This window comes from Triturus cristatus, chromosome 7 (assembly GCF_964204655.1).
Source record: "Triturus cristatus chromosome 7, aTriCri1.1, whole genome shotgun sequence".
Classification (NCBI taxonomy): domain Eukaryota; kingdom Metazoa; phylum Chordata; class Amphibia; order Caudata; family Salamandridae; genus Triturus; species Triturus cristatus.
This window is the reverse complement of record NC_140590.1, coordinates 315,832,912-315,857,749: the sequence shown is the minus strand read 5'-3', so window position 1 is coordinate 315,857,749 and position 24,838 is coordinate 315,832,912. Positions and strand designations below refer to the sequence as shown.

The window sequence follows — 24,838 nt, the reverse complement described above, 5'->3', positions numbered from 1 at the left end:
CCTCAAAATTTCAAATCAAATAACGGCATAAAATAATGCACATGGGGAGGTCAAAAGATACACTGTTAAGACAATAATGAAGCTAGAATACTTCTAAAGCGTGAATATTTCACAGACACACGTAGTCTGGTTTCATAAGGTATAATATTATATATATATATTACCCAGCGGCAGTAGCTACTGCGTAGTGATAGTTAGGTCAACATTTACTCAGGAAATACGTTTTTTGTGTTTCTAATAACTCTGACATCAGTAAATTAATCTCCTCAAAACTTTCAAAAAAGTGCTCTTTGTTGCCTAGTTTGTGCATGGAAAGTTTCGGTGTGATCTGTCAAGCGGGAGCCAAGAAAAAAAGGGGTCCCAAAATGCAAATCCTCCATGCATTTTCCATAGACTTCTTTAAGAAGCACTACTGCAAAAACTGCTGACTGGAATTACACCAAAATATGGCATAAAAAGCTAGATCTTGGTTCGCAGATTGTGCTTTCTGTGATTTGGTGGAAATCCGTTTTTTTGTTTTTGAGCAATCAAGGTTTAAATAGATTTATATATCTAGATGATTGGGCCCCTGAGAGGCTCATGAGAGGCTCGTAGGAGCACCGATTTAAAAATAGAGTGCTTTGATTGGCCCTGGGAGTTTTTTTCCCTTGCACCATCTTACTCCTGTGGGAGTCAGACACCTGCAGGAACGAGCACTCTGATTGGCTGCCAGCAGCATGAGAAAAATGTTGCTGCCATCCATTACAGGACTTGGGGACTTAGTCCTCTGTCCTGAACTTAACAAAATGAATAAAATAAGGCGATACCCTGCCCGCCTAGGCCCAATGGGTGGGTGCGGGCCCCCAAGGAACCCCTTAGGGCCAAAATAGAACACAAATTCACAATTTCTGCTGTGATCCAACAATAGTCAGACGGGATCATGATAAAAAAAAATCTTAGTGGTCCCAATTTTTAGGTCTCTGCTGGCGTGGGCTGCGCACATGCGCAGTTTCGCTGGTGAGATTTAATGTTTTGGGGGTATTTTCTGTAAAGGGCTTTAAGCCCGACCCTCTTTCCCATTGGCTGGCGTCACCGTTTATGCTAAACGGTGGCCAGCCATTGGAAAAAAAGTGTTTGTGACGTTTACTTCTGGCTTTCTGAGCCGTCCCACTTGGACGGGCTCGTCTGCCTTCCTTCTGCCGTGAAAGCTTTCTTATCTTTATGGGGCCATGTGTTTAAACGTTTCAGGGTAAACAAGTTCTATGCCGATATGTTCTCACTGTGAATTTAAACCCGCCAGTCATGGCTCTTGTGTTTATATGTGGGGGTAAGCCATGTGTATGGGCATGGTGGGTGCTGTTTCTCTAGTTTGTATTTTCCGTTGGAAATAGCTTAATGTATCGGCCCGGAATTTACTCTGCATTAGTGCAGACCCGTTCCTACTAAAAGAGGCCATTCCCCCTGCTTGCATTGGGGCCCCTGGTGGCATTTGTGCTACGCCGCTGGTCCCAGTCTGCAAGAAGTGCTGAAAAACAGAACTGGCTGAAGTTTTCAGACATGGCATGGACTTGACAGCCATGCAGTTTACACTTCATTGTTCCGCCATTTAAATAACTTCGCTCTCTACTCCGACAGAAAAGATACGGGGCCCGATTCACAGAACAAACTTAAGACAAAATCCTAAACTTAGTACCATTTTGGTATTCACAGAAGGCACTTACTACTTCTGGTATTCACAGAATGAACTTACTACTTTTGCGATTCACAGAATAAACTTACTACTTTTCCTATTCACAGAATTGATTTACGACTCCTAACTTTACGTCCGCACTCGGGCCGGAAATTCCGGCCCGGAGGCGGAGCTTCCGGAGGCGGAGCTTCCGGCCCGGAGGCGGGGTTTCCGGCCTGGAGGCGGGGATTCCGGCCAGTGGCGAGATCCGCCACTGGCCGGAATCCCCACCTCCGGGCCGGAAGCTCCGCCTCCGGCCCGAAAGCCCCGCCTCCGGCCCGGAAGCTCCGCCTCCGGGCCGGAAGCTCCGCCCTCGGGCCGGAATTTCCGGCCCGAGTGCGGACGTAAAGTTAGGAGCTGTAAATCCATTCTGTGAATAGCAAAAGTAGTAAGTTTATTTTGTGAATCGCAAAAGTAGTAAGTTCATTCTGTGAATACCAGAAGTAGTAAGTGCATTCTGTGAATACCAAAATGGTACTAAGTTTAGGATTTTTTCTTAAGTTTGTTCTGTGAATCTGGCCCACTATCTCCATTCGGGTTCCCACTCCCAGCGGAACAGTATCGGGTTAAACAGACAGACCCAGCTCTGCGAATGTAGAATGAGTGTCGCTCGCGCCTGCCCCGCCCTGTGCACTCAATTGCTGCTCACATTGGAACACTTTAGAGCGTGAGTATTTCGAGGTATCCATCACAGCTTTCAAAACGCGACAGAAAACCTGCCCGGCTTCGAGTGCTGCACAGTTCCTGGAAACCATATTTTCAAGAATATTACATATTATCTGAAAGGCGTGTTCTCAGAGCGGACTGAAAGATTAAAGGTTGTTGTGGCAGGACCCAATGGTAATTATGCAAGTGAGCTGAAGAGAGCGTCAGGCAAGGAGAGCTAAAACACACTATTCATACGGGATGTGCATCAAATAATAACTACACTGCGGTCCAAGGGCATTGTGGCGCTTTACATGAGCACTAGTTACATTGCACTAAATGAGATTATTATTACTATTTTTCAGGGATGGGGATATCTTGTTTTTATCTTGGTAGGTGCATCACTTACAGATAAAAGGAAGTCACACATTTACTGTTTGGCCTACTTTTCTCGCATTGCACCTCCACTCCTTTTACACAGCGACACCATGGCGACCAGTCTGAGCCCGGTGATGCCAAACCTGTCCAATGTGACACATTTTCTACGGAGAAAGCACGTGATTCAAAATACACCTTCCTCTGCACACCACACACACTGATCCCATCCACACACGGATAAACTCCAGACAAGATCAGCCACGCATCCATTGTGTGCGCTGCACTCCATTGCAGGGGTGCTGCCAGGGACGTCACCTCACTAAAAGCCGAGGGTACATCGTGTGCCCCGCTGTCTTTGAGAACACCGCAAATGCTACCAGAAGAAAGGCATGTGGACAGCCCCTTAATGCTCGCTCCTCATCTTTCACGTTTTATGGAGCTGCTGCTGCCCCCCGGTTCCGGCTCCACTGCTCAGAGTGATCTGAGGCACATGCCACTAGCCTCTCACTATCCCGCCAGCTAGCGTTGCGGTGCATACTACAGCGCATTTGCTGCTGCACCAATTGTTGCACAGATGCTACTGGGTGCGCACATCAGCGTGGACCGTGGTCCTCGCACGCACAACAGTTCACTAGTTCTTGCACCAATCCTACACACACACACACACACTCACTCTCTCCCTCCCTCGGGTCGAGGCTACATCAGTAGACCCCACGCACACACCCTCTCCATCCAACATATCACCCTCCGTCAAAAGACTCTTGCCACTAGTGCAGGCCTGCCCCTCACTTAGTGACACCCAACAGTCCCCCACCTCACAGGGAGTGTCCGGAACGGGGAGACCGAGACAACTGAGACGATAATAGTTTGGAAGAGCAACTTTCCTGTTGCGCTATCTGTCCCCGTTTACTTTGCTCCCTCCCGTTATCCATGTTCACTTTGCTCCGGCCCCCTCCCCGTGGTAGTTTGTGTTGCCTTTCCAGACCCCCACCTCCCATTGTCCCTGTTCAATTTCTTCCCACCCCCTCCTGCTGTTTGTGTTGTCTTTACTCCTGTACCCATCTACCCCTCGCGTTTTCCGTGTTGTCTTTACTCCCGCCCTTCCGGTTGTCTGTGTTGTCTTTACCCCCTCTTCCTCCCGTTTTTTTTTGTGTTTACTCCCGAGTAGCGTCATTTAAACCCCAGCCAAGGCACAGTTGTGCTCAGTGAAAGAATAGCCACCCCCCCCCCATCTTGTCCCCGATCCATTAAGCAGCCCTGCCCCTCCCTTTTTTGGCCTCACTGTGCTTTCACTTCCGCTCTTTTCTTTTAGAGCTGCTGCCCTGGGGCAGTGACACAGATGTCCCTCAGAGACAGAGGCGTGGTTTCATCTTCAGAGCCTGTCTCTCTCTATCTACCTCTCTACCTCTATCTACTACTTACTCTCTACTATTCTCTCTCTACTACTCTCTACTACTCTCTACACTCTACTACTTACTCTACTTCTCACACTCTACTACTCACTCTCTACTACTCTACTACTCTCTACTACTCACTCTCTACTACTCTCTACTACTCTCTACTCTCTACTACTCACTCTACTACTCACTCTCTACTATTCTCTACTACTCTACTCTCTACTACTCTCTACTATTTACTGCTCACGCTTTACTACTCACTCTCTACTACTCACTCTCTACTACTCTCTACTACTCACTGTACTACTCACTCTACTTCTCACTCTCTACTACTCTTTACTCTCTACTACTCACTCTCTACTACTCACTCTCAACTACTCTCTACTACTCTCTCTACTACTCTCTGCTACACACTCTCTACTACGCACTCTCTACTACTCTCTACTACTCTCTACTACTCTACTACTCTCTACTCACTCTCTACTCTCTACTACTCACTCTCTACTACTCTCTACTACTCACTCTACTACTCTCTACTACTCACTCTCTACTACACTCTACTACTCACTCTCTCCACTACTCTCTACTCTCCTCTACTTCTCACTCTCTACTACTCACTCTCTACTCTCTACTACTCACTCTCTATTCTCTACTACTCACTCTCTACTACTCACTCTCTACTCTCTTCCTCTCTCTCTACCTCTCTCTCTACCTCTCTCTCTACCTCTACCTCTCTACTACCTCTCTCTCTACCTCTACCTCTACCTCTCTCTCTCTACCTCTACCTCTCTCTACCTCTACCTCTCTACCTCTACCTCTACCTCTCTACCTCTACCTCTCTACCTCTCTACCTTGCTACCTCTCGCTACCTCTCGCTACCTCTCTCTACCTCTCTCTACGCGCACACATATGCACATATATATGTATATATATATATGCATGTGCATTTATATATATGTATGTGTATATTTATATACATACATACATATATAAACATATATATACATCTGCATATCTATATAAATACAAATATAAAAGCATGCATACATATACATATACATATATGCATATATATGTATGTTATGTACATGACAGTTTGAAAAACACTAATAAAAGCAAAGCTAAAAAGCCACCTAATTACAAACAGAATTGCTTTAACTTAAACGAGGGCGAGACCTATTGCATTTTCAATGCGTGTTTAGTCTAGTTAACGGGAGGGGGCATCGATAGGGCCTCCCTCCCAGAGCCCTAAAAAGGCCCTAGAGACTGTATCAAATCATGGCTGTAACTTAACATTAAAGGGAGGGAGGACATGCAGCCCCCCTCCCTGAGCCTTTAATGGGAAACGTGTTGGCTTCCGTCTGGCGGGAGCATTTACAAATCTCCTGCCAAACGAGAGCAAACACATAGTCTGCTCACTGCAGGCACGAGCTTTAAAAATGCACTCGCCGGCTGGAAGCAGACTTGAAATCTGTTTCCCTGTCCACACTGATGGCAGCGAAACAGAACAACGTATTTCTCCTACCTGGAGGGAGAAGCATAAATAGCTGCTCCCTCCAGGAGGGAGCAATGCCGGCTCCTGTACTATTTGGGGAGCCAGCTTGGGCCACAGTGTTCCTGGGGCTCCCTGCACTGCCCTCGACATGTGCTTGGTGGGTGGCTCAGGTGATATGATGCGGGCTCTATAAAAAAGGGGCCCAGGGGGCCAAAATAGGGATGTGTGACCCTCTCCCCTTTTAAAAACACAGACAGCTCCAAAGGATGGGGTACCTGGGACTCGAGAAGGCTTGGGGAGATGGGGCCACACGGCCCCCATCTCCTTTAAAAGAACACACACCCCAGGGGATGGGGTCCTTGGGGCTTAATAAGGCTCAGGGAAGAGGGGACCCTCCGCTTTTTAATAAGGCATAGCCCAGGGGAATGAGGTCTACAGGGCCTTATTAGGCTTGGGGCAGCATGCCTCCTCTTTTTATTAATTACTCTCTCCTAGGGATATGGGGTCGCAGGTACCTAATAGGACTCAGGGAGGGGGCCACATGCCCACCCCCCTGCTTTTTAATGAAATTTGATGTTGGGGGATTGGTCCCCAGGGAACAAAAGGCCTTGGGGAGGGGGGTGCAGGCCCTTTCCTCATTTTAATTGCCTTTTGCCCCTGGGAATGTGGATCCTTATGAGGCTTGGGGAGGAGGGATGTGAAGCCCCCTCCCCTTTTAAAAAAAAAATGTCCCCGGGTGATGTGGCCTCCGGGGCCTATGAAGGCTTGTGGAAGGGGACATATGGCCCCCTCCTCTATTTTATTGGTATGGCCCCAGGGGTTGGGATTCCAGGGCCCTAATAAGCCTCAGGGAGGGGGCCGCACTGCCTCACTCCCCTTTTTTTTTATCATATTTGGCCACAGTGGGTCCCATGCTCACTGTGCTACTAGAACCAACTACACCTGACTGAAGATTCCAATCAGGGTAAAACCTGTCTTGAGTCACAGACAACTAGTTTTTCAATTGGGTTGCTTGCGTTCTGGTTCAGGGAGAACCTGGTCTGCAAGTTCGAACTGGACTGTTCCTATTAGAGCAGGATCAAGACTGATTTGCAAATGGCTGGGTTCAAACTGATGTGGCCTGACCGTCAAAAGAACAATCCATTGGAATGCTACCCGAAGCGAATGCCAGTGCTTAGACTCACTTTAAGCATTCCTCCCATCGCCTTTTGTGTGTTTGAAAATTAAAAAATCCTCCTTCAAGGGCGCCTCATGGTCAGGTGCCTCGTTGTTAGGACTATCGACCAGTAGCATTCTTTATCAGTGAAATTCTTGCCTACCAAGTCTTCATTACTGTGCTTCGTAATCAAAACATTGATGACGAAACCACAGTTTCCTCATTGACAGTGTCTCCATTGTCTACTCTTTAGTTAGGCAGACATGAACAATCAAATATCATCTTCCAGTATGCAGTCAGGGAGACCTTTCCCTGCAGTCCTTCTTGTGCAAGAAAAAGAATTGTAAATATTCAAGCTGAAAATTTCGAACCTCATTTCTCCCACTGAAGGTCTGTTGTCAGGGCACACTGATTGCATTCATAACATTCTGTAGCTGGACAAATTTGCTTCAAGGTCAGTGGACCCTTTTGCATTGCTTCTGAATTTAGAGAACTTGCCTATTCTTGCCTCTCACAGTTCTCGGTAGTGCCTGTGTAAATTCCTTGCATCTTTGCAAAAGAGGATGACTTTCACCTGTTGGTACTGCCAGATAAATAACACAGTAAATTGGATGCATATGGAAAGAAATGTTATTGGCACTGTGGATGCCAAAGTAAAGGCTTCCACTAGCATACTCCCCCAAAATGCATGACATTATCTTGGCTCTGATGTTTGAAGGCAAACTATGTTAATGGCTTAAAATAGCCAAACCTTTACAAATCGTAAAAACAAACATGAAGACAATGCAAAACCTTTTACCTCTTCCAATATTTGCAACCAATTCATACAGAACAGTAGAGTTTGAAAGAAACAGGTCAATCCAGAGCACAGACAGAGGGTCCTAACTCAGAAGTTAGCCTTCAAGCCTCCAGCAAGGACCCCAGTCCTTGGATGCTTGTTTCCAGTCCAGGGTGGACATGGTTTGGCAGTTCGGGCTGGACTGTTCCCATGAGGCACAGGGTCAAGACTGATTTGCATATGGCCAGGTCTAAACTGGGGTGGCATGGTGAGCAAAAGAATGATGGATTTAACCCAGATCTTTTGACTGGGCGTGAATGTTTTGATTTGTTCTGCATTCAGTCCATCAATTGTGTGTCTTTCAATTATCACCAAAGGCAGGAGTTGTAAGCATGAAGCATGTTTCTTGACACTTAAATATTTGTAAAATTGGTTAGTAACTCAGTGTATTCTTTGAGAAATGATCACCTGCCTAGCATGAGTGGAAACGGAGTCGATGCCAAGCCCATCAGCTGTCTTCTCTGTAGGATGGTTCACAGGTAGAACTATTTGAAACATAAAAGATCAGGAAATTACATAACATAACATGTGCATTTGTAAAGCACACTTTCACCCAAGGGTATCTTGGCCCTGAATAACAGATGTTTATTGTAAGCACATGTATAGCTCACTACTTTGGATGGCGTTGTTTGGCACCATGCAGGCGGATTCTTATCACAAGGGTTTGGGTGAGGCAAGTATTGTGGACAGATCTGCTAGGACCGTCAGACCCACATCCTCTCAGAACTGAGGAGTAACCCTCATACTCAGGCAAAATGAAAGCGGCCTATAGTAAATCACTAGCTAGCCGATGAGCTTGAGGACCTAGACATCACAGAGAGGTGAAAATAGATCATATAAAGTTCAATGGCAGGTTACACATTCAAATGATATTTTAAGGAGTGTGCAGTGTCGTGACCAAGGACTCCATCCATTGTTGGCTTTACCTTATCAAAACTTGCTTAGCATTTACATTTAGCAGACTCATAGCTTCAAGACAGTTAAAACTAAGTTCAACTATTGGCCATTTCAAGGTTCAGGAGATGAGAAACTTGTCCTCTCTATGTGTGAAATTGACATCAAGGGACATTTTACACACTTTTCTGCAATTGTGAAACCTGTTCTCAACTGAATACATCTAGTTAAAGCCATGGAGGCCAATTTAAGTCAATGTATGAAGCAGTGGCGGCTCCTCCACTGTGGTGGAGGATCGTTGCCTCACTGCTTTCAAGCAGTGCGAGAAGAGGAAACATAACATGATAATAACTCTCAGTTATTATCATGTTATATCTCTTTTGGGGAGGGCAGGGGGGGCGGGGCTGCTGTGCTCACAGAGCAGGGCACGGGCGGAGTGGTTTGCCCACTCAAGTGTGCAATAACTATTTGGTCGGCCCACTCGGGCTGCCCAAAGCAGTCACGTGTACTTCCCTGTTCTCTATGTAGGATGCATTACAGCCTGTATGGAAAACATGCCCACCCCTACAGTCCCTGGTTGAGCGCCATGTCACGGCTCTCAGACCATTCACAACGCTGCTCTGAAGCATTGTGATTGGCTTAGGGGAGGTAGCATGGCTGCCTGCTTCCTGTTCCTGTAAGCAGACTCAGGAGAGCAGGAGCACAGAAGAAGTGGGACCGGGCGACACCCCCGTGGCCCCCTCCCCCCACAACACCTCCCACAGCCCCTGCGACCACCCCCCCTCCCTCTCAAGCTATGCCGGCCGCCCCTGGTATGAAGCGCAATTGCATTTGTATTATAGAAGACCGCCCAGCCTTTTTCGATGGGGCAAAAAATCTGGATTATTCTAGGGAAACAGGTACAAGCAATTTATTATGTTTAAAATATCTTGGGGTGTCACTTAAAACAAAGTCTTTTAGAATCGAACATCTGGACCCAAAAGGTTATTACTTACTTTAAGATTTAAGCAGGCACACAAGAAAGCAGGTGAGGGGCAATATAGATGATTGAGAAATCAGGTGAATGATCCTGAACCAACTGGGTTTCCCTCTTTAAATAGGAGCGTTTCTGGCTTCCTCCTTTGTTGCTAGGGCACTACATCCGTAAGTACTACTTCCATCCCATGTGGATTGGAATGCCGAAGAAAGGAAAGTGTCCAGGCCTGTTGATATCTTTCACAGGCTTTGCGGCAAAGACATATACCCAAAACTAATAGGCAACCTGTACATACAAACCCAAAAATAAAAAATACGTACACATTTCCATAAATTTGGATCAGCCCTCTTCATCCAGTGGTCTGTTCAACTGTCATTCATATTTTGTTTCTGAACAACCCCAGCACACTTCATGGGGCAATGGGCCAGCCCACTTCACGTGTTAGCTCTCGTGCACTTTTCATGACAGCATTTTGCCTGATCACATCTACCTAAAAAGAAGGGGACTTTGGTACCAGATCTGGTGGACAATACTTTACTTGGCCAGTGTTTTTTTTCTTTCCATCCTCTGTCCTTTGTATTCATCCATGTGTGTTTATAGTATGTCTTCAGGTTATGGCAATTCACACCCAGTCGTACCTTTTCTCAGCATCAAAAGGAATACATTTGTTTTAATACCTGCTAAGGAGGGACCCTTACTGTTCTATCAAACATAAATGTAATGCTTATTTTTTTAACAAATACAAAGCATATGGTCGCTACTTTTAGGCTGTGACATGTTTTCTTTTCTCTTTCTTTTCATGGCACATGATTGTGATAAATAATAAATCTAAATTAACCATCATACCAGCTTGCAGATGCCAGACCTATTGCCTTGGCCAATGCTTGTATGGTAAGCATATGTCCGCACTTTTAGGCTGCAACACGCTTTCTTTTCTTTTTCTTTTTGTGGCATATGCTTGTGATTATTAATAAATACTTATTACCCATCGTACCAATTTGCAAATGCCAGACCAATTGCCTTGGCCAATGCTTTTTTTTCTTCTTGTCCTCAGATGAGAAAAATGGCCAGCAGAGTCGACCGCCGGGCACCCCGACTCGCAGTTGCCAGAACTCCATTCGTAGTGAGCCAGACATGACAGAGCACCACCGGCGAGGCTCCTCCAAGGATAAAAAACTTGTAGCTTCCAACGGGACTCAAACGCAGCCATGACACCACCCGCTACACATCAGGGGAAGAGGGACACTGAACAAAAACTAGCCGAAGGAACAGCAGGAATCAAAATCCTGACATAAGTCGCCTTGGAACGGGGTTCTGGCAGAGGGGAAGGGAGGGAAAAAGGAGGTGACAACCACACAAGACAACAGGACAACAGAGCAGATGCAGAGAGATATGGACGCAAGCAGGCCGAAACTGAACAGGCGGGATATTGGTATTACTGTGAACATGTAAATATTTCCAGAAAATCAAAAACAGAGACAAAAAAACAAGAAAGGGAAAAAAGGATCTTTGCAGAAGAAACTGAAAATTCAAGTTGACGACATCATGATTTTCTTTAGTTATCTACTTATCAATTTAATTTCCCCCTCAATTGGCAGCTGATGGCCCAATGAAGACAGCCTGTTTCGATGATCCTTTTGTCTTGGCCTAGAGCTTTTTGTTCAGACTGTTCGGCCTTCACAGACAAACTCTTTTTTTCCTTAGGAATATTTATGTATATATTTGTTTATTTATTTTATTTATTTGTCTCTTTTGTCTTCGTAATTTTTTTTTTATTTATATCACTTGAAGGAACATTTATGCAAATGCCAGCCTGTTGCTTGAAACGAAGCAGGTTTTTCACTTTAACTTTTTCAAAAGGAGCAGCATTCCTTTTTATTTTCCAAGGCAACTGGACCTGTGGGTTAGGCGGTTCGATGGCTGATGCGGCATACGTACGCCTTTAGCAACATGTGTGTTGGGTGATGCTCGGGGCTGCTGGGAATTACTCTGTAGAACACATAGCCCTACCTCTGCTTCCAGATCATGAGCCATCTGTATGTTTTGCTTATGAAAGCCTTCAGAGTTAATACCGTCTGGCTGCTCGAGTTTGGTAATTTGGCAGCTCTACCTGCAGGCCGGTTGGCTTTATGAAGTTGGAAAGTCTAAGGTCTGACTTGTTGCTAACTCCAACTCCTGTATTTGTCAATCTTAAGAAGCATTGACTGGCCAGGTAATCTCCCCCATTTTCATTTTGAAAATCCACGTTTGTGTCAGACCTCAAAGAGGCTTCATTCCTATATACATTTTGATAAAGGTTGGGAGAGCACACATTTTAGACTTTAGATGCAAGATGAATATTTAAATGGATTAAATGAGATACAAACCTTACAAAATTAGGTTGCTATTTACAAAGGTGAAGTTTTTCTTCTCCCTCTTTTGAAAGAACTGAAAACCCATCCTAAATCTTCTATTTCTATTATGGTGCTTCTCTGGGCCCTTTAGCATAAGAAGTAAACTGGTGCAGGTTGATGATTTAGCAAGGAAGGAAAAGCCTAATTCATTGGATGGAAATACGGGTAGGGAAGGTAAGGTATCCATGGCCGAAGGGAGAATATTGCCTTTAGGGATTACGAAGGGCCAGAAGACTTAATACGCTCAACTGCAAGTATTTAGAATTAGTGTATAAGGACTAAAACATCATGCTGTACCTAACTCACAAATGCCGTCCTCCGCTAGGCCATCTGGGGCATAGTACAGCATTTAAAATGCTACCTCAGAGGGTGACTGGCTTCCACACGCTACCCATTGGTGGCTGTGGGGGCGCTTAGGAATGCAGAGCATCTGCTGGGTGCAGCTTTCTTAACATTTTGCAAAGTATTTTAAAAGGGCACAGTTGTCAGTAATTCATGAGGGCTGACTTTTATGTAACCATAACAAATGCAGTTGGATTTCAACGCTGACTCCACCAGTTCTGGTACAGACGAAACCTCAAGCACACTAGACAACCCTCGCATGTTGCTCAGCAATATCCTTTACGTAAGTGCTTTTGCTGGTGGTAATTCAACTTATTTGGCACTGGGAATTATATACAGATGTGGCTCTGACCAAATAGTTTCACTACACTCTTGATATCATCAACGAAAGAATTAACTCATTGATTAGGAAGTCTCTCGATAGAGACTAAAGGCAATATTTGCATCCATCTTTGAAGAATAACATTTGTAAAACTCCAGATATGGATCCTGAAATGATTGCATATTTTTAGTAGGAGTCATCTCAAGAAAGGTTGGCAGGTCCCAAAAATTGTGTATGGAAAAATCTTTATAGTAGGACCAATGGACTCCTCTTTAATATGGCTAAAAAAGGTAGCATCTTTGTGGACAGGAGTTGATCCAGAGAGTGTTTTATCCACATAGGAGGACTATTTCAGGAATTATGACTGACTTTTGAACATCAGTTTTGAATGAACGATACCTTAAGCTAATGAATTTGGGGGAAAGAAGCTCTCAAGGCAGATGGAATTAAACCAGGAACATCACTTTAAAGATAGGCCACATGCCAGGTAGGGTCAAAGTATTTCAATATTACAGTACACATCATTATAGATTATATTTCCTTCATTAACCAAGTGGAATTAAATGTGAAATCCACCCTTCTTCCCATATTAGTGTGCACTGAGTTGTTACCTCATGGCTGTTCTCTTCCTGTCTCATTGTTTCAGCCATGTCCAGGCTGAAATGAAGGCTCTCGATGACAGTGCACCCGAATTGCCAGCCTTAATAGGGAAGAGCGCTACAAAAAGAGATCTGTTGCAGCAACCTTAGTATATAAATATTTATATTTTTAAAGGTCCGTAGTTATGGAAGGAAATAAAAATCCTCACTTTGCAAACAAGAGTATTGTGGATATATGCCACAGGCATCCATTTTCCAAAGAGGAGCTTTCAAACATTATAAAGGTGTTATGCCCACCTTGCAACGATCTAAGGGCCTGATTCACAAAGGTAAACTGAGATGAAAGTCTAACTTTACGACTTTCGGTATTCATAAAGGGCATTAACCAATAGTAAAGTTAGACTTTTGTCTCCGTTTAACTTAAGTTTTGGTCTTAAGTTAGGGCCTTTGGTCTCAGTTAAACTTACGTCCAAAACTTAAGTTTAACTGAGACAAAAGTCTAAGGGCCCGATTCACAGAACTAACTTAAGACAAAATCCTAAACGTACTACTTTTGTTATTCACAGAAGTTAGGATGTTGTCCTAAGTTTGACTTAAGACAAACTTAAGACAGACTTAAGACAAACTTAAGACAAACTTAAGACAGACTTAAGACAGACTTAAGACAGACTTAAGACAAACTTAAGACAATCTTAAGACAAAATCCTAACTTAAGTCTGTCTTAAGTTTGTCTTAAGTTTGTCTTAAGTCTGTCTTAAGTCTGTCTTAAGTCTGTCTTAAGTTTGTCTTAAGTTTGTCTTAAGACAAACTTAAGACAAAACCCTAACTTCTGTGAATACCAAAAGTAGTAAGTTTAGGATTTTGTCTTAAGTTAGTTCTGTGAATCGGGCCCTAACTTTACTACTCGTAAATGCCCTTTGTGAATACCGAAAGGCGTAAAGTTAGACTTCGTCTCAGTTTGCCTTTGTGAATCGGGTCCTAAGTTACGCTATAATTCAATAAAACGGTACAGCCTCACATTCAATCCATCCTGATCTCCATCCCGAGCTGACTGAAAGCCATACCACTAAAGGTCAGTCAGGGATCTTGCCATTACTTTTTCACAATTACGGTTTAAGCACATTTGATATACAATATTTGAGTGTTTTATAATTCATTATAGTGGTTTCATCGAAGTGCCTCTAACTAAAAGAAAAACCAAATACTTCACGATTTTTACAAATTCCTGCTCAGTTTTTTTCTGAGTCCTGCATTTCAATAGGTTACATAGATTAGGGCATCTTAACTTAAGCGAATGACCTTGGAGCTGACATATCAAGCATAAGGAAGAATGTGAAGCTGAAGTAGAAAAAATTTCTCCATACACAGTCGAAGAATTAAGAAACGAGAACATTTAAAGAATGAATAAATGTGTGTTGCTCATTATTTACTGGATGATTTGAGCTCAAATTGAGTCCAGACTTACTGAATTAATAGCAATTTTTAGGAACTCATTTACTAAAGCTTTGTGTGGGGGCTCGAATGGCGCAACACAATGCAAATGCAGCAGCTAATTATCACACGCTAAAAAAGACAGCGAGCTCCAGCTCAAACATTGCAGTTCACAGAATGTACAACTGTGGAAGGCCAGTGGGCCATATAAAGTGGTCAATCACATTTGCACTATGTGAATTTGTCGTAACAGTGCTCCTGATTTAGTGCTCATACTTTACTTTCATAAGTGTGAACTCAACTCTGTTGGTGTCAGTATGGAGAGGGTGATTTGTCATTGGTTGCCTTCAGTTTCATTTTTTGTGATCTACCTTCACCACTCACTGAAACACTTAACATATCTAACAGAACACTATGAGGCAGTACAAAATAATATAATAGGAATATTATTTGGCTGACAATTCACTTTTCTAGTAATTATAAGGTCACAATATCAATTTGGCGGAGATTGTTAGGGCTATCCGTATCCCTTATGTCCTGATCAATAGATTAAAAATGTATAAAAATCCCCCAGATAATTCTTGAGAAGTCACCAATCTCTCACCCCAAATCTTCACCAATTATTTGATGCTAAAATCAGAAGATACGTTCTTAAAGTATTGAAAAGCAATGTGGCAAAACATTTCCCCACGTGAGCCCCACTGTGAGGAGGACCGACTTCGCTGGCCTTATCCGACCTTCCAGAGGAGTAATCCATTTTTTAACCCTGGCCCCTATAAGTAACTGCTCTCACTGATCTAGAAGACCATAAGCAAACACATGTCAACTTCTCAAAATCCAATAGTGCAAGCTTTACCAAATGAGAGTTATTAATATTGTGAATAATTTATTGACAACCACAGTTATTTGCAACAGTTTCTAAAAGCGTTAGTCAATATAGCTCCCTCAAATCAAACAATGTATGTTCTTTAATTTCAGTGGCTCAATCATGCAGATGGGAAAATGCATTGATTCCGCAAGTGTAGTTTGCATGCATAGCATCAAGGTTTTTGATCAGGGATCCCACATAGTAAGTCATAATAATTTACTGCAACTTCCCTTTGTGGAAGAGCTAGTAATATTTAAATAAACACATTCCAGAATTTGCTAGACAGATAAAAATGGACAAGACATTGCCTATCTAATTATTAGTAGCATGTGTGACCAGTCTGAGCCTGCGGCAAGCTGTAAGACTTAGAAAGCAACCTTAAGACGCGGGGCAGCACAGCAGAGAGTCCATCACCTCCCATTCTGCAGCAATAATAAACGTTCGTTCCACAATAAATGAAGTCCACACACAAAGACTTCAGCTGTTACAGCAAGATCCCTGTTGGTGATCTTTCAAAGGCTGCACAATAGAATCAGTACTTCACTTCATCATCCCTCTGCAATTGGCACGGGTCAAACGCCAGAGCTATTAAGAGAAGCTTGAGCAAGACTGCATGTTCCCAAACCAGAGGAAAAATTACCAATCTTTAGTTGAAACGATTTTGGGGCATATTATCAAGGACGGCGTTAAAATTATCGCCGGTTTAGTGGCAGAAAACTAGTGGCGATAGTGGGCTTGATAATGTACCCTGGAGAATTCCAATAGAAGTCAATGTTCACACCAGAACATGGACTTCTATTGGAATTCTCAAGGGCATATTATCAAGCCCATTATCGCCGCTTTAGCTGCAGTTTCTGCCACTAAAGCGGCGATAATTTTTAACGCCGTCCTTGATAATATGCCCCTTTATGAGACATTTCTGACTTCAGGAAATACAGTGTTGCTTCCGGGTGATTGAAGAGTGCTCTTCGCCCATGGCTTTATCACTTCTTGGTTTAGGCCAGTGTTTAAGTAGCATCCACTACAACAGAACCATTTCCTTTCAAGATCAATGAATCCTGTCAATTGTGAGACAGAGTTTTTGGCTCACCTGTACCCTCACGTCCATAATTTCATGCTTATAGCAAGGGCTACCCTTACACAGGCCCTCTCCTTATAGATGTGCAAAGCTGATGCTTGCACGAACAGGGAGAAAAATATGGTTTTACGCTAAGTGTTCTGCAACAGAGAATGTTGGGGGCTTATAATAGGTTTGAGCCACACAAATATTCAAAGATCGGCAGGCAAATCAAATCCTGCAATGACTGTTCGCAGTAGACCCACACAGTGCCTGCTTTCTCCTTCCCATGTTGGCGCCATATGGCAATTCTACTGGATGGGGTTCATTAATAATTTCCAATTGGAATCAACTCTGGAGTACTTACCATGGTTACCCTGAAGTATGAAGCATTTTGAAAGTAGAGAGTTTGCATCTACTCTTACCTCATTATTCGGTTCGGTGGAATAATTTTCAGCAAGATCAAGGACATGCTCTATTGTTTGCAAATCTCTGTAATGGAAAAGTCTACTGTGTTTCCTTCTCAGAGACTGCAGGTCATCAAATCAATCATCTTGGACATGAGACTGGGCTGAACTTTTCCCATACCAAAACTTATCTTTGCACTTCATTGTCAGAAAAGACAATTGGCAAATGCATGGTGATTTCATAAAATGTGGGACTTGTGACTCCTGGCCTTTTTTCAAGTCTCAGATAACTGCAATTAGAAGAATAATCCTCAATCTTCCAACATTAAAATCCTGATGATGTTAAAAATATAACCTGGTGATCTGAAGAATTCGGTATGCCTCATAACGTTAACCTTACTGTACAGGATACAGAAGTGGCATTAACATTTGATTCCTCCAAGTAGGAGATCCACTAGACGTGTACACTCTATAATCAGGATGCACTCACTACATCAATTATCTGGAAATGAGAACAATCCTGAAGGGAAATCGATTCTTAGTATAGGGACTCAGGCTGTCATCTACATGAAAAACACCACAGGAACATTTCAGATCATCAAGCTAGGTGACAATCCGTCACACATATGTCACTTGATGTTAATGCCAAGGGCGAACCAGGAAGGGATCACTGTATGGCCACCTCTTCCTGAATCAGGAAGCAAGTAGTCGCAGCATACCATTTACTACCCTTCATAAATGGTCTCTATGTATGCATGTGATAAAGCAAATTTTCTAGAGAAAGGATGCCTTACTATTCTTCTGGACTGTTTCCCAAAAATGTGTCCGATCACTCTTTCCTTGGGGTTGCTCTTTTTAACTTGAGAGGCGCGGTTCCTCTGCTTCCCCTGGTTTGCAAAATGATCAGCTAGCTAAGCTCAACACAGTAAATGAAAACAAAGCAAATGAACTATATTTTGTTAATGAGCTTTGGAAAAGGACATCAATCCAAAGGCATGCTGTATTGATCCAGTTCTATCATTTACCTTTGATTTGGTAACTTTGGGTCTGAAAGTCGATGTTTGTAAATTAGTCATATCCGTTTGATACTTATAAACTTCGATCTGATCAATATTTATCTTCAAAACTGAACAGTCAGTTGACACTTTGAAGTTCTTCTTTTGCTGTCGCATCTGGAAACAGCATCAGTGACACTATCCGCACATCTTACTGATCTCTCTAGTTTACATGGCTTGGCTTCTGCTGACGTAAAATGAGCTACATGGAAGTCTGCCTTTTTAGTGGCGGTTATTTTGCAACCAGAATTTGTAAACTGGAGGCTCTCATGAGCCAGAAGCCTCGTACAGATCTTATGAAAGACAGTCATTTTAGGATTCATTCTAAGTTTGTTTCAAAAGTTTGTTTCAGATTTGACTTTGACCCTACAAACGAGTAAACCAATTCCCTTTCTATGCTTCTCTTAAAAACCTTTCATAAACTAGATATTTAAATGGTCCTTCATTTCTACTTACATAGGTCCAAGCCCCGTTGACAGAATCCCTTATATCTGTTACTTGGCTAAGTTCTACCCTCTGTGGGGGAACAACTATATCCCCAAATGCAACCGAAACAGACATCTGTCCGGCAGTGCCTGTGGCTCGGGCCTATAACTCGAGATCGGACCTTTAACAATAAGTATAGCCCTCAGCAGCAGGCTATAAGGCTATATTATTTCCCATTCCACTTATGTTGCCTTCTTTTGTTCCTTAAGGAAGCTAGACATGAGATTTCTTCATTATGCTTAAGAGTGCCACAGAGTGACTGGAAGATAATGGCATTGCTTATGCATGGTGTAAAAAAAAGGTCTGATGGGAAAAGAAATGGGTATTGTTTTCTGAAAGATATAACATTTTAGTAAACAAATAAAAGTAATCCCACATTTCTACAGCATTCAGCTCATAATCAGTTATTTCACCAAATTTTCCCTTAATTTACTCCAAATCACATTCACGATTGAGAGTTTTTGGGTAGCCTCTTCACATAGTTCTACTGAATCTCTACAGGGAGTGGTATTGAGTGGATATGTAATGCAGGTACCATAGGTCAGGATCTTAATGCTATTTATCTACAGAATCCTAAACTGTTATGTTCCACTATTTTCTTGCTCCGTGGGTGATCAGGGGCATATTGAGTTCAGAGTATTGAGGACAGTGGCCTACCAGATCAGCAGTCTACTGGAATCTTTGACCTGGAATCAAGGGTATCACATTAATTGGACACAAAAACATACCTGCAGAGAGCAAAATGAATCTCATAACAAGAGGAGGGTGGCAGCTTTCAGCAATCATTAACATATTAGTGCCAGTGCAAGTGTGGCACGTTTGCACATCTACCTTACAATAGTCCAGAAAAAAAGCACATGACCGAGAAAGCCTATTTTAAAATAGGTAGAAGATGAAAATAACAGAGTTTCAATGTGGAAATATGAGCTTCAGAAATAAAATATATAGAAATGAAGACTTAAGAAAGACCATACAAAAGTATTAATTTCCAGAAAGTTTGACCTGTTAAATCTTCCCAAAGCCAAACTAAGATCTTTTCCTATTGATTGTGAGATTGAGGTGAATTACTTTTCTAGCCCAATCCAGAGCATATTTCTGTGGCAAGAGCTTGATGGTGATATTAGTTGCATGTTGAAACTTTTACGCAGTCTTCTTTTGCAAAAGTTACCATCAAGGAGACAGGTAATTCAGCCTTTAGACCTCCATAATCCCATATGAGCTCACCAGCCAAGATGCAGTCAGTTACGATTATCATGGAGCGCGCTTCTGAAGGCAGGCAGAGTTTAGAAGATTTTTTAATATGGGATTTGGTTGCACCTCCCAAAGATAGGCCAGTTTATAGAGACACTGGGAGATGTCTCAGCAGGACTGAGCCTTTAAAAGGCATTTAGCGCTGGGTATGGGCCTACTCTTGTCAGGTGCAGCCCAACCCATCTTTCAGCGGAATTAACCAGTTTGTAAAACTCCTGATGTCTGTAAATCCCAGAATGCCCACCAGTCCACTTCCTCCCTACTCATGATCTGAAAAATATTTGTATGTGTCGAGGAAGTTCCAGTAACCCCACAGAGCAGAACTGCAGCCATCGCATAATCATCTCCACACTTTAAAGCAATATTACTTGCAGGCCGGTGATGCCTCAGCCTTGTCTTAAATTGTATATACGTATGTATATATGTATGTGTAGATATATATATATATATATATATACACGTATGTATGTGTGTATATATATACACATACATACATATATGTAAGTATATGTATATATATGTGTGTATATATATGTGTGTGTGTATATATATATACATACATATGTATGTATATATATTCCAAATGAAAAGGAATGCTGCACTTTTTGATCTCTGCCCTTGTGGTATGGTGCATTCATTTATTAACGTTCTTTCTTAGCTCCATTCTGTATCGTTTTATTCTTTTCATTAGATTTTTTATTTCATTTAGTTTTTGGGGATTTCTTTTTCTCTCGATCAACTCACGGTGGACTTCGTTTTCCCTTGGTTTATTTACCAACTCAAAGAGTTTAATTTTGGTGTGGCTACACAGCATGCTGGCGTGCACATTACTCAAGAAGACATGTATGTATTTGCCCCTTTTTGTCCTTTTTCTGTCTTCCACCCTTACTGTCTCCTTCTCTTCCCATCCTTTCTTGCTTTCTACTTTATCAAGATTGTGAGACTTCAGAGAAAGTACACAGTATTTTTCCTCTCTTTACTCCTGACTTAACTTTGTCTTCATTTGCTTATTTTTTATTTCTCTCTCCTCTGTCCCTTGTTTTGTATTTATTTTACCCCCCTCTTTTCTCTCTTATTCCTTGTTCTCAATATGCTCTAAAACCAATTACAAATGAAAAAAATGAGAACACAACAAGCATGTTCTGGGTTTTCATTGCCTTTCTTACAGTAAATTGTTCATACTGTGCACATCAAAGGTGAGACCATATCTGGGGAAGAACATGTCTATCTCTGCAAGCAGCATCTGTAATACTTTGTTCAGTTTCGCCATTGACATCAGGAGCATTGTGCAAAGTCATAGAGCCCGCATCTGGATTATTGTGTTTGACTCCATAGGCTGAACCTGGAGCACCATTTCTACTGGTCACTATCAAGTTGTCATCCTACATTATAGTGGCCACATGTGGAGTATTCTGCTAGGTTCCAAACAGGATGGGTAAACAATTGGATCTGGTTTTGGAGGTTATAATGTGATTCTTGTGTCCTGTTTACTTCTGGAAAATTATGTTGTGGCCTCACAGTGTGACTTTGGAACCACTACCTCAAAGTAAGGCAGGGACAGTAGTTCCCTGAGGAATGATGTACCCTCGCCCACCTAGTGAGTCATGCTTCAACGTGGGGTTCCAAACGTTGAGCTAGGAGGCAACCCCCTGTCATTCAAATGGCCATGTATAGAATTGTTGAGTATCTGGTATGACTGGGGTAAAATATGTGCGAGAATAAAAGGGGGAGGGGGGGTAAAATTGTGTTGATGTGAGTACCCGATGGTGTCAATCAGATAACATTGCATTACACGAGACAATGATGACAGAGTATCTTTGAGCTAAATCTGCCCTTCATGATCCCTTAGCCACTAATGAGTTTGATTTTTTTCATGACCAGACATCATTCAAATTGGATTGGAGCCATATAGCTTGCAAGTGTTGGCAAATAAAACAGCAGGAATTAGATTTGCACAAAAAAACAGAATATCATTTGACAGGTCCGCCTCTAATACCTCTGTTTAAAGTTTTAAATGCCTAGTACCTTCTATTCTTAAGATATGGCCTTGAAGCATTTTTCCGGAAAAGTAAATGATTGGCTTAACTAGGGACAATCAAAATCGTACAAAGTTATCTTTAGGCTGCCAAACTCAGTAAGGGAAGCAGAGGTCCTTTTGAAGTTTGGCCTACTTGAAAAATCTCTGGGGCAAAATACAGCATTATTTTAAAATTCTGGTTAAAGCTAAATCAAGACAAATACCATTTCGGCCTGGACTTTTCCCGCTCCCCACATACTTCTTGGTCTCTTATCACAGATTCAACACTCATTGTCCTACAAATGGTGTCTCCATGGAACCTCAATATATCTTACGACAGTTTCCAATATCTTCTTTAGAGAATTTTGATTTAAAAAGGTATCGCTGCGGACTTGCAGACATTGCAGGCAAAGCAACTGCAACATACCCATTTACAGTCGCTACCTACGAAATGTTGGCACCACCGGCATCCTAAAAATGATGGGGCAGATTTACAAGCCCCCTGCGCCACCAGTATGTCACATTTTGTGACGTCATGGGGGCGCATGTTACTGCTCCATATTTACAAGGACAGGAAAAGCCGCCCTGCGTGGCTTTTCCTGTCCTTGTAAATATGGCCCCTTTACACGCAGCACTTTGCGTGAAAGGGACGTTCCATGGGTGTTGCTGTGGGTGTTCCCACGCAATACCTATGGAACAAGACACATTGCCAGATTTACGAGGAATCGTAAATCTAGAAATGCGTCTTATTGTTATGCCACCCAAAGGGTGGTGTAGGGAGGCGCAACGAGGAGAAATGTTTTAATTTCTCCTTGTTTTTTCCTCTTTCAATGCGTGCTGAATTCTACAGCATGCATTGAAAGAGGAAAATGCCTGTAGTGATTGTTTTTGTGCAGGAAGATGCTCCTTCCTGCACAAAAACAATCTCCCCATGACGCAGGCATCCTTGCACCATTGTGCAAGGGGGCCTGCGCCGGCGCATGGCAGCAGTTTGTGCGCCAGCACAGGGGAGAGCACAGGAATGCAACATATTATTGTAAATATGTTGCATTCTTGTGCTTTGGAAGGGCCGCAGCGTGGCGCAGCCAAGGGCTTGCGTTGCCGCGCTGCGGCACTTCCTTGTAAATCTGCCCCGATCTCTTTCCTTTGAAACTAAACTGCATCTCCTAAGATTGCGCCTCGGCCTCTTTGCTGCTGCAGATATAGAAGAGTAAACTCCTGGTGCTGGTTCTGCTCATATCTCAAAGTCATTCGCACATGTCCTCTGCATGTGCCCAGCATCTGTCTCGGAGAGAAAGTCTTCCTGGACCACTTTTTCGTAAAGACAAATAAGAAACTGTGCATTCGCTATATGGCACTGCTTTCAAGGAATGGATGGCAGGTTAGTCACCAGGTTGGATAGATGCATGGTTAAAGTCCTTGACACTGCAGACAAATGACATGACATTAATTCTGGTGCCAACGCCATGCTGTTGTACAAGATATGTACCTCCTTGTAGACATATGAGTCTCTTACGATAGATTCACTCTTACTACAGCGATCTATATTTAGCTTTATTTATTTTATGATTGTCTATATTGTTACAGCAGTCAATTTGGGATGGGTGTAATGAACTTTGAAATAAAGTTTTATTATTATTAGGAACCATAAAGTTAGAAATGCAAGCCATGCTAGTGATCCGAATCCATCTTAAGGATAAATGCAGCAAAGAAGGCTCATGGTGCCATGTGCTAGAGAATCTGGAAAAGGAGATTCACTTGAAAACCATGATTTTGACATTGATGGTTGTGCACAAAAAGTATTTGGTGGAGATCATTGCCAGACAGAACCAGTTTAAGGAGTATTCTATTAATCTCAAACTTACAAAACTAACGAAGGACGTTCAAAAATATTCAGCCACTGTGAAACCTGGTAAGAAGGAGTGCTGTACACAGCCTAAGCCAACCACTAAGAAGGCACTTTGGAAAGGCATCTCACAAAGCTGGACTTTTACTGCTTGCTGCTTCCTAATTGCTGCTGCACTTCAGAAATCTAACCGATGACCACCCTGGCGGAACCCACTTTTTCTAGAGCACGTTATAACAACAAAGAGGCTTTTTTATGAAATGGAAAATTCAAGGGAGGACACAAATGAAGCGGTCAGTTCCAAGATCAATACAAGGTACCACACTCACCTTGAGTAACAAGGAGCAGAGGGAGGGCCCAGCTCATTGGAGCACCTCCAAACCAAATTTGTTTATCAATCATTCACACACAAAGAATTTGTGTTTTAAGACGGTTATATTTTGTTACTGTTCTTAACAAGTAGGGTATTTCGCAACCCTTACATACGACCACTCTAACACCCAAGTTGAATACCATGAGATTTTTAGAAAGGTTAAATTGCAATTCTGTTTTGAAAAAAACCTACTAATACCACAACAGAAAATGATGACTCAGGATTGAAACACAAAATCTTTTTTGTCCTTCCCATTAGGAGTCCTTGCCTTTGAAAGGGTTTTTTTTGCGTGTTCGTGATGCCAGAGCCAAAGAACATAATTTCAAAAACCTCAGATAAATAGGAAGTTAGAGTTACACTTGACGAGGAAGACTTGTCAGGAATGTCTGAGGTTGCTTGCTAGTACTGTCCGTTAACTAATCTTCCACATTATCACACCCACAAATGGCTAATTAAAATCAAGAAACTTGCGGCAATAAAAACAGAGTCAGAATTCAGGAGAGCCACCAGTCCCAAGATCCCATATTTTTACATCCTTTTTAAAATTCTTAAAGGAGATAACGGCTAACTGGTTGACCAATTCTGTCAGTCATAGGATTCATTCTGGAAATTGTATCAAAGTTTTGTGATTTCTTACTTCAGCTCAAGGTACAGAAATGCCCAGTTTCCAAAAATATACAAGGATGTCCTCAGACTGAAGATAGATGTGCCAAATTACTCACATCTCACCAATTGTATAGAGTTTAAATCTCTGACACTTGTGCACAAGGCAATTTATGGAGGTGCTACGGACGATCTTCAGAAACTTTTTGTACCGTATGTTCCATCACGCACCCTCAGATCGGCCACTCAAGGTCTTATCAAAGTGCCAAAGATAAGACGAGAAAGTTGGGGTGGCCGAGCA

The 24,838-nt window shown here is 42.6% G+C and overlaps 1 protein-coding gene across 2 annotated transcripts in view; it reads left to right on the top strand.

Moving 5' to 3' along the window:
• The window catches only part of BRSK1 (BR serine/threonine kinase 1), a 348,383-nt gene extending 337,393 nt beyond the window's left edge, over positions 1–10,990 (top strand). Inside the window, exon 19 of one of the 2 annotated variants that reach the window (XM_085616379.1) lies at positions 10,542–10,990. In XM_085616379.1, the coding sequence (XP_085472505.1) occupies positions 10,542–10,699 (158 nt within the window). In that variant the 3' untranslated portion in view covers positions 10,700–10,990. The remainder of the gene's footprint in view (positions 1–10,541) is intronic. The other variant, XM_085616377.1, reaches the window with a different exon arrangement.
• Positions 10,991–24,838: the final 13,848 nt, after the last annotated feature.